The 12,022-nt window shown below is 25.3% G+C and overlaps 1 protein-coding gene across 3 annotated transcripts in view; it reads right to left on the bottom strand.

Annotated features, from left to right (window-relative positions):
• The window catches only part of LOC107173679 (limbic system-associated membrane protein-like), a 209,983-nt gene that overhangs the window by 27,558 nt on the left and 170,403 nt on the right, over positions 1–12,022 (bottom strand). For all 3 annotated transcript variants that reach the window (XM_089222762.1, XM_089222763.1, XM_089222764.1), the window contains one exon: positions 10,564–10,859. In XM_089222762.1, coding sequence (XP_089078888.1) covers positions 10,564–10,859 — 296 coding nt within the window. The remainder of the gene's footprint in view (positions 1–10,563; positions 10,860–12,022) is intronic.

The raw sequence follows: 12,022 nt of genomic DNA, 5'->3' as shown, positions 1-12,022 counted from the left end.
AAATATTGTGTTTGTAATGTTATCCTTTTGCAAATATGATTTATCACGTTGAAAAACTGACTTTTATATAAAAATTGTATTACTTTAGAGCTATAAAAAAAATAATTTTTAAGGCCTATAAAATAATGTAAATAGGTTATTGGTGTATTAGTAATTATTGCGATGGAACGATGGAATATCCTGTTAGCACGTGTTATTTTTTTAAAGAATTTTTCATAGGGAAATGTTATTATGTACAGTGATTGATATTAGGTACATGTAATTCTATGTCGGTAACAAGTATTTGTGTACCATAAAACGTAGTACATGAAATCTGCACATTGTTAAAAAAAGGAGTTTGCACACTTCATTATAATATATTGGTATAGGGGATTTTTTTTTAGAAAGTCGTGGTTAAGAAATTCTTATTTAAAAAACTGATAAAATAATGTTTTAGAAAATATTATGTTTTTATAATATATGTATCTAATTTATTTAAAAAATATATATCCTAATGAACTTGAAATTCACTTAAACTAAAATACATTATTTTAGGTAGTCAAAAATCTAAAACAATAATAACAAATATCTTTTTTTTTTTAACACTCATATTATGTTTTTAAACTTAATTGAAAACCTATTTTATAGTTATGATAATAATAATAAATTATATAATATAAATAATAATACTTTAAATTTAATAAATAACTCCAATCTAGCACATCAATTAATGTGACATAATAAATTACGAGGTACATTCATAACACATTTTATTATGTAAAATACATAGAGAGACAAAGAAAATATTGATAAAATATAGAACTTAGCAATAATTTGTGATATTTTGTTACACTAAATTTACCTAACAGATTGAGGAGTAAATGAAGGTTCAAATTACCATCGATTAAGTATGTCTAAATTCAGAAAATTCTCTTCCAAATGAATATTTAAAAATTAGACTTATTCACTACTATAATATAATAAAAATGCTACGTACTTTCAGTTTTTTATATTAAAGGTAATTGAAACCGGTTAGCCATTAGGTACCTATTTGTTATACTTAATTTTAAATTTTACAGGTTAAGAAGATTTATCACAGTAAAAATAAATGGTGGGTGGTTCAGCTATGCAAGATTCATAGGTAATACTATATATTACTTTAATATAATATACATACAAATATCATCAGCTATGTACCTATTGTACCTGGGTAGCTGTAAACGTGGCTCATAGAGTACAATAGTACTATATACTATGACTCTATGACCCTGATTCACACTATCATAGATAACACTATACGAGTAAATAGGTAACGTCAATGTTATCATTTATCGCTCATCATTACATTAATTTGAATTTGGATCATTATAGTGGATGGCGACAGGATATGTGTAGATAAATATTTTGGTCATTTAATATATTACTTAAGATACTATCGATGGTGTGATTATCATGATGTAAATACCTTCCAAACACCATAACGCAGACCGCCGTGTGTACACCTAACAACATGAATTTTAAAAAAAAGTTTCCGTGCCCGGTTTGATAAATTTAATATTTAGAATTTTTCATATTGATTATCACTGTTGCATAAACGAAGTATAGATACACTTTAAATATATATAAATCGAAATAGTTATAAAGATATTAGTTGTATCAAGAATCGAACCCATCCCTTTAAGACATCTGTACAATTATTCATGAGGCAATAAAAATTATAATCAAGGCGATTTTAATGAACATTAATAATGTATATATAATATTATTTTTGTTAAATCGTTACACGTACATGATATATAATAATTAATAACAGTCGAATAATAATTATAATTATAATAATATGCAAATATACACATTATCCCAGAAGCTTCCATTAATTTTGGAATAAGGCAGCTCCTTTAAATAACTGCCTACCTATTTAAACAATAATTTATTTTTAAAAATGTGATAAAAAAGTATATACCTACATTTATTTTACATACCTAATCTAGTTGTTGCTTTTAATGATTTTCTTAATCAATTTTGAATTTTGCAAAAGGTGGTAAAAAAATTGTTTGCAAATGATGGAATTTACCTACTAAATACTAAGAAAGTTTCAATAGTACATATCTTCCAAATGTGTAAAAACAATTGAATTTATAATTAAAAAAAATAATTGAAATAATTATAATAATAATTAAAAAATTAAATATATTTTGTTAAATTTGTAAATGTAGTGATAGTTTAATGTATTTTCTCAAGCCAAATTCTCCTCAATCCACCTCTGCACACACCAAGCATAAATACGAGGGTTTATACATTACAGAATTATATTAAACGATATCAATGTCAACAACTCTTAAACATATTTGTGAATACTTAAAGTCTGAAAAGTGTATCGTATTATCATATATAAAAATTATGTTATATAAATATACATAGGTAATTAAATGTTCAATTTTGGCTGAATGACTGATCAACATAAAGTCATTCATCTATAACCATGCCCGCATTTTAAAAAGTTGTTCGTTCACATAAGGATTTTGAGATTCACAATGGTAATTCTATTTCTTATATATATATATAAATGTTTGCTATCGATTACATAAAATAAAAAGGCTGGTAAGTCGTGGATGTCACTCTGCTGTACAGTAGGTTACAAGTGGGTTACTGTAATGGATGGAATTAAATTTGAATCCAATGATATTATATTATTAAAACGATTCTGAGCGAAGGCTAACTCTGTCTAGGATATATTATAGATTATTAAAAATTTTCAAATCTTAGATTTAAAAAGAAAATTTTTATGAATTTCTAGCTTAAAATAATTTGCGAATTTTCATGATTTTTACGTATGTTGTCAAAATTAAAATTTGAATGATTGTAAAAAAAAAATTGTGACTATGTATTTCATTTATTTTTCAACTGCTATTGTAAAAATATGTTAGGAGCCTTGGATTAAATTTTCAAATTTTAGATCTAAAAAGAAAAATTTTTATGAATTTCTATCTAAGATAATTTGAACATTGCCGTAATTTTTATGTATTAAGTCAATATTTAAAATGCTAATAGAATAAAATTGTGCCTATGTATTCTTATAATTTTTTAATCACATTAAGAATAACTTATGAGGAACTTTGTATTAAATTCTCAAGTATTTTGATAGGGCCAAAAAAAATTTTATCGACACTTAAAAAAAAAATGTTCAGACAAATTGAAAATTTCAGTCGTCAATAAATATCTCAAAAAAAGTCAAAATATTTTGAAAATTATATCATGTAAAGAAAATACCAATCCTAATAACTGGTAAAATTTTCAAGTATCTAGGACTTATACTTTTTGAATAATAACAAATATTTAAAATCGTTTCAGGATAAATCGTTATTGTTACGCTATTTCGTAAAAATTTAAAATTCAAACGTACTTAAAATTTTTTCTATAATGATGCTTACAGTTTTCTCTATAGCTACTTGAAGGAAAACTTATGGAGAACTTAGTGTTGTATTTTTAATCCTTTGTTATAAACGCAAAAGATTTTATGATTTTTCAACTTCAAAATTACTTGCAAATTTTCGCGTTTTCGACAGATTTCGTAAAATTTTGAACTATAAACGCTTATTAAAAAAATTGTGAATTACGAATTTAATTTTTTTTAGCTACAATAAGAGCAACTCATAATGAACCTTGTATTAAATTTTCAAGCTTTTTTGGTCGTACAACATTTTTTTACCGACACTTCAAATAAAAATTCTCAAAAAAAGTGAAAATTTCAGTGGTCTATAAATAACTCAAAAAAAGTCAAAATTTTTTGAAAATTAAACTGTATATAGGTAACACTAACATAAACATTTGGTGAAAATTTCAAGTATTTAAAGTGATTAGTTTTTGAATTACAATTATATAAAAAAATCGATTTGGTCGAAAACTGATTTTGCGTCAAAATTCCGGTTTTTCTGTCATTTTAGATTCTGAACGAAGTGATCATGAAATCAGTTTTCGACCAAATCGATTTTTTTATATGGTTGTAAAATTAATAAAAATACATAGGCACAATTTTATTTTATTAGCATTTGAAGTTCAAATATTGACTTAATACATAAAAATTACGGCAATGTTCAAGTTATCTTAGATAGAAATTCATAAAACTTTTTGTTTTTAATTCTAAGATTTGAGAATTTAATACAAGGCTCATAATATAGTTTTGCAATAGCAGTTGAAAAATAAAAGAAATATATAGCTACATTTTTTTTTTACATGCATTCAAATTTTAATTTTGAAAACATACGTAAAAATCACGAAAATTCGTAAATTATTTTATTCTAGAAATTCATAAAAAATTTTCCTTTTATACCTATGATTTGAAAATTTAATAAAATGCTCCTTACAAGTTTTTCAATCTTTATCACAAAAAAAATGTTCACCGGAAATTCAAATTAAATTTTTATTAGCATTTGAATTTCAAATATTGACAAAAATTCGTCAAAACCATGAATATTTGCAAATTATTTTGTAGTTCAAAATTCATAATATTGTTTGTATTTATATCTAAGGTTATACAATTTAACACTAAGTTTTCCATAAGTTTTGCTTCAAATAGCTATATAGAAAATTTGAAGCGTCATTATAGGAAATATGTTTTGAGCGTTTGAGTTTTAAATTTTTATGAAATCGCGTAATGATAACGATTTATCCTCAAACCAGGTATTCGTATATCTATGATAATAATATAAGGTATTATGAATTATGATAACTACATGATAACTACACTAATTGATTAACTATTCCTTTTGCAAAATGCGACTTAATTGAAAAATAAAATATTTATTTTAAAATAGAATATATTATGACAATATTTAAATATAATATATCCTAGACTGAAAAATCATCTCCGTTCAGAATCGTTTTTCGTATACAATGATACCTATCATTGCATTAAAATTTAATCCCATCCATTACAGTAACCTACTGTACTGCAGAGCGACATCCACGACTTACCCGCTTTTTTTTTTCTCGATTTTTTTGAAAACTGTTGGAAAATGTTTACTTTTGACCTCTATAATGCAACAAGGATATTCACTTTTACATCGGAAACCATCCCTTAAGTTTGAAATCGAAGCATTATTTCGACGAGTTATGCTGTACACAGACACACAAAAAAAAAAACACACATTTTAAAATCAATACATTCATCACTTCGTTCAGAATCTAAAACTAAAGTAGTTGAAAAATTAAAATGGCATTAAACAGCTCAAAACAAATCTAAATATTTTGAAAATTTTATCAAATATATAAAATTCCTATATAAATATTCAGTGAAAATTTCAAGTATCTGCGGTCATTTGTTTTAGAGTTACACCAAAATAAGGAAATCGCTAAAAGTGAAAATCCAATGTTGTAAAAATTTAAACTTCAAATGCTCATAAAAATTGAATTTGAATTTCCGGTAGACTTTTTATTTATGATAAAGATTTAAAAACTTGTAAGGAATCTAGTATTAAATTTTCAAATCTTAAATATGAAAGGTAAATTTCTTATGAATTTATAGCATTAAATAATTTGTGAATTTTCGTGATTTTTACGTATTTTGTTAAAATTCAAACTTTGAATGCTTATAAAAAAGAATTGTGAATATGAATTTCTTTTATTTTTCAACTGCTATAGTAATAATATGTTAAGATCCTTGTATTAAATTTTCCAGCTTTTCTGCCTAACAAATAAATTTTTATCAATATTAATTTTAAAAAAACTAATAATGATCGAAAATTTCAAATGCCTATGAATAGTTCAACTTAAGTCGAAATTTTTTGAAAATGCATGGTGGATAGAATATACTTATATAATGATTCGGTGAAATTTTTATGTATCTATGGTGATTTGTTTTAAAATTACATCAAAAACCAAAATCGATTTTGTCGAAAAATGAGTGTGCCTAAAATTTCCCGTTTTCCCCTTAATTCTTAGTTTGTTTTTCTCGATTATTTAGAAAAGTATTAAGAATTTTTTACTTTTGACCTCCAAAAGTACCAACTAGATTCACTTTCTGATCGAACGAGGTACTGAAGTCTAAAATCGAAGCATTTTTACAGCCCCAAAAAGTGATGACAGACTAAAAAAAAAAAAAACAGATTCTGAACGGAGTGATGAATGTATTGATTTTACAATGATGTAAGTGTTTTTTTTTTGTTTTTTGTGTCTATGTACAGCATAACTAGTCATCATACGAAAAATTTTAAGTGCGTTTGAATTTTAAATTTTTACGAAATAGCGTAACGATTACAATTTATCCTGAAACGATTTTAAATATTTGATATTATTCAAAAAGTATAAGTTGTAGATACTTGAAAATTTTACTAGTTATTTAGATTAGCATTTTATTTACATGATTTAATTTTCAAATTATTTTGACTTTTTTTAAGATATTTATAGACAACTGAAATTTTCAATTGGTTTGAAAAAAATTTTTTGAAGTGTCAATAAATTTTTTTTGGCTTTATCAAAGTACTTGAAAATTTAATACAAGGTCCCTCATAAGTTATTCTTGCTAACCTTAGCATTTGAAGTTCAAATATTGACCAAAATTCGTCAGAATCATGAATATTTGCAAATTATTTTGTAGTTCAAAATTCATAAAATTATTTGTATTTATATCTAAGGTTATAAAATTCAACAATAAGTTTTCCATAAGTTTTGCTTCAAATAGCTATAGAGAAAATTTGAAGCGTCATTATAGGAAAAATGTTTTGAGCGTTTGAGTTTTAAATTTTTATGAAATCGCGTAATGATAACGATTTATCCTCAAACCCAGTATATGAATATCTATGATAATAAGGTATTATGAATTATGATAACTACATGCAATGTTTTTGGAAAAATCGATTAACCATGCCTTATGCAAAATGCGTCTTAATTGAAAAATAAAATATTTGTTTCAAAATAGAATATATGAAAATATTTAAATATAATATATCCTAGACTGACAAATCAACTCCGTTCAGAATCGTTTTTCGTATACAATGATACCTATCATTGCATTCAAATTTAACCTACCCTAGTCAGAGGTCCACCCCACCACCTAATGTACAGCAGAGTGACATCCACTTACCCGCTGTTTTTAATTGTTTTTAAAATTTGAACTCGATTTCATCAAATTGAACAAACCTTGAACCATATACCAATCGACAATTTTTAAGGGAATATATGTACACGAGGTCAGAAAATATCTACATTATATATTTGTTTGAACGTGTTCTGACTATAGCTAATCAACGCAGTCCCTAATCTATGTCAGCTTGGGACTTGACATTTTGAAGGTATTTTCGTACAGCCATGTAGTAGTGCACTAAGAAAACATTTTCCAATTTTCTTATTTTACAGTATTATTCACACTAATATTTTGAGATCACGATAGAAATTGAAACATTTCTGTTAATAAATGATTGCGATTATTTAGTTAAACATTACAATGATAAAAGTAGAAACTAGAAGAATAACAAATTACACAACAGATGGCGGTTAAATATTGAAAATATGGTTTTAAGCAATAGGTAGTCAGATATTTGACGATTACGGGCTTTCAGAGCCAAGGATATACTATATAGGGATATTTTTATCCGTATGGCTGCAACTTGAAATTCAAAAAAAAATATTTATTTTTTATTTTGTTTTATTCAAATAAAAAATTACATCTATTATGTTTTCCTAAGATTTCAACCCCAATATGCCGACTATTTAATAACGAATTGAACAATGTTGAATCACATCATCATGTCAATGAAGTGTATATAATCTATAAATATGTATTATATAATATGTCCCTTTATTTTTTAATGCATGACAATTTATCAATTTCTTAAATCAAATCAGTTTAGAATTCCACTCTTATATACCTAGCTAGAAAGAATATGCCACATTTTTAACAGCTATTATTACTACCATACTCTATCCTGCGGCTTTCAACCTTTAATAAAAAAGCTAATTTGTATTTAATTATACGACAATTTTATCCTTTGGTTTGCACACTACTTTATTTAAAATTATAATATTATAATTCAATGTGATTAAAAAAATGTGCCAAGTAAATACAAGAATGATAAGAAATCCCGATCAACCTTAACAAAGGTTGGCACACGTCCAAATGTAAATCACCAAGATAATTCAATAGGTACTTAATTACCACTAAAAAATCTTTTTTTCATAAATTTATGTTCTTATAATATCTTTGTTTAAATTTTTAACTACAGGAGTTCAAACACACTAAAATAGTGATCTAAATTCTTAGTCAAATAAACAAAAAAAGAATTAAGATAAAAATTATATATTTAAAATACAAATTGTTTTAATTATTCCATAAAAAAATGAATCACATAGGTATTTGTCATCCAAAGTGATGTTGGAATACAATCGTATATTTCTACGAGGGTGTACTGTCAGGATGCACTGTCTGGCAACCGACTAGTTGATGTTTATGATATTTAATAAAATATTAATTCTTAATCTTTTATTAAATATATACATTACTATGTAATTACTTGGGAATTTATATTGTATTATAAAAATAATCAATATAAATTAAAATTGATAAGCATAAAAATTATTTCGATTAGTAAATTATAAATAAATAAAATTTAATTTAAAATAAATATTGCTCAATATTTTAAGAGATAAAACTTAAGCACACTTTTCTATTCGTAATTTTATATTTACTTGTAAGATTTATTTAGTCATCATTAGATTCATTATGTATGTACATTTATAAGTAAGCGTAGTAGACGCGTATTTAAATAACAACAAGCTCGGAACCTGTTTTCCATTTCAAACATTGCTATACTTTGAATTATTGATAATTCTAGATTCAAAATATACCTTTACCAATTACACAAACATCTTTGATTAAAACCGATAGTAACTCATTAAAGTCTTAAAAGTGCTCTTGTTATTATCATCATATCTAAGGAATTTAATTTTCCACATTGCATTAGAATGCCAATTGAGTATCTACAAAGAGAATACTTTACGAATAGAAGTACAAAAACGAAAATAAACATAGTATTCTCATTTAACGGATAAAGTGGGATTTCAGGAATATTACTTATACATTTATTAAATTATATTTTAATGAACTTTTTCAATAATAATACAAATTATTACAGTATTAATATGTAGGTACGTCATATTATTTTCTATATGGTTAATACTTTTGGTATATTTTAGTACATTCTATAGTTGGGAATAGTTTGAATATATATAAGGTGATTTATTTATCAAACAACACTCATTATTTTAAAAAAGTATTGACTTTTTTCAAAATATTTTTTTACATAGTTTCAAGTTATTAAAAAACCAACGTTTTTATTAAAAAATTATATTTTTTAAAAATTTTATCGTTATCATTTTTTAAATTTTTTACTTTTTTGAATGACAACATAGTTTTTTAATTTCATATTTCCAAGCAGAATATTTTTCTAAGTATTTTAATTCATAAAAATAGAATTTAGCGCTAGTAGTTTATGAGTTATAGGTATTTAAAGTTTAGATTGGCAGAGTGGAGTGGTACGGGGTTACCCCACAAAATGTTTGTTCACTACTCCGCTTGTCTAAACTTTAAATACATAAACTCATAAACTACTCGTCCTAAATTCGATTTTTATGAATCAAAATACGTTGGTTTTTTTTATAACTTGAAACTACATAAAAAAATATTTTGAAAAAAGTTAATACTTTTTAAAATATTGCGTGTTGTTTGAAAAATCAATCACTCTGTATATATATATTTTAAATTATATTTTAAATAATTCAACAGATTGAATTCATAACACAAATAATACTTTAAAGATAAAAATATTTAATTGTTTAGTTAACATTATTTTTTTTTTCCAGAAAAAAAAACTAAAACTTCATAACTAAACTTAACATTAAAAACAACATAATAATACTATTAATATACCAATAAATATATTATACATTTATCTAGTTTATTGTGAAAGTTATGAATCATTAAAAAAATTAATGCAAATTCAAAATATGTATAAACAGGGTGTACTTATAACCATATTTGTTTTTTAATTTAAAAAGAAAACAATTTAACACTATCCGAGTTTTCTACTTACAATTTATGGCCAAATATTTAGCTGTACACGTTTGATACGTGATATTATGGTTTTGGTTAGATACTTATTTTAGTAAAACATTTGTTTATATTATGCTACTTCAACTATCATTCAAAAGTCTTAGAAAATTTTTTCAACACATTCCTTTAATTTAATATACGTTTTTAGTAGGTATTCAACAATATTTTAACTATTTGACGACGATTACAATCAAAAGTTATACATGGGTGAATATGCATATTATTATAACACTAGCTTTAGCCAATCACGATATAAATTTCCTTTTTTTCATGATCAATTACAATACTTAACGTTGGTCCACCAATCCATGTTGGATGTTGAAACATGTAAAAAAACCCAAAATGCTTTTTCATGTATTGTGACACATTGGGAGTCGTGATGCATTCTTTTTACTTATACCGTCGTCTTTTTAATTATCGTAGCCATTGTCATTACTATTTAGTTGTTATTGCATGGTATTAATTATTATAATACTCACCGTGGCTGTGCCTGGTTTGACAGTGGCGCATGGTAAAATTGCGGTGCCACCGATCTGTGACGTGACAACGGTGCCATTTTCGGTGACGAACATGTTGTCCGGATTTCCAAGCTCGTTAATCAGTGCGTTCCCCGGGGCATTGTCGACCACCGATGAAGATCTCGACAAATGGCGTTTGTGGTGGTGCACTCTCTGCTTCCTGCTACTGTTCGCCGCCGCTGCCAAGTCAACTACCGCCACGGGCGAACCACCGTCTCTAACATCACTGGTGTCAACTTGTACTCCACCACTGACGCCTGAAAAAGTGAAAGGATCCGTTAGTTTAATCCACAAAAAACACAAATTTTGTGTGCAATTCACTGCGAATGGAGACAAGTCCGTGGTAATATTTTTTACGTTTTAATGTTGATTTAGTACTTTTTGTAATGAAATACATATACAATATACATACATATATATATATATGCTTTTTATGATCAAGATCCATAGTTAATGGAATTTAAAATCGTTTAAATATTTTCTTATAAATACCTCCTGAATGCATTTTAATAGGAAATTAAAACGTGGAAATAAGAATAATGATATCTTAAAAGAAATACACTTCAAATGAATCAAAAAATAACGAAGAAAAAATACAATTAAGTACAGCCTTATAATGTATAATAATCATAATTTATAAACCATGGGGTTTTATTAATATTTTTATTAAATTGTTAGTTAAGTTTACTTAAACATTTTTTTTCTTACTTGCATTATTACACCATATTAAAATGAAAAAGTGTTATTATTCGAGTATACATTTATAAAATAATATATTTTATTTATTAGCTAGATGCCACAAATAATTTTGTTGAAAATTAACTCAAAAATGTTTGAAAAAAGTATTTTTATTTCAGTGTGATGCAATTGTGACATTTAAAATATTATAAATTCACCCCGTTTAACCATGAATAACATGAGTAAATTTTAAAAATCATTAAATACGAATTAAAATCCATCAATTATGTAAAAACTTCCAGACACAGTGTTTAAAGGGTTTTTTTATATTAATTTACAGTATTTTACATTATGCAATAATGATAATTACGTACCTAGTAAAATCTCAAATTGAAAAAAAAAATTGTATTGGGTACATTGTCACATACTATATTAAATGAAGTAATCAAATTGTTACCTCTGTGTTATCAGTACAAGAACTATATTAAAGAAAAAAAAAGTGAATAAATATATAAATGACAAATATTGAAACATTTCACAGTTGTAGAATCACTATTTCAAAATATTGTAAGATTGACATAACAGATTTGTTATATAGCCACCGAGATCGAAGTTCTTTGCTATATGTGCCAAAGTCCCGTCACTGAGCATTATAATATTCAATACACCATTATTCTAAAATATGCATTGCACTCTAGTATTAAATAATGTGATAAAATTATAAATAATTAAAACGGTTACA

This window comes from Diuraphis noxia, unplaced genomic scaffold, assembly GCF_037042655.1.
Source record: "Diuraphis noxia isolate RWA-SAM2 unplaced genomic scaffold, SU_Dnox_SAM2 contig0003, whole genome shotgun sequence".
In the NCBI taxonomy this organism is placed as follows: Eukaryota; Metazoa; Arthropoda; class Insecta; order Hemiptera; family Aphididae; genus Diuraphis; species Diuraphis noxia.
The sequence above is the reverse complement of the archived record's forward strand: the minus strand, read 5'-3'. Positions and strand labels throughout refer to the sequence as shown.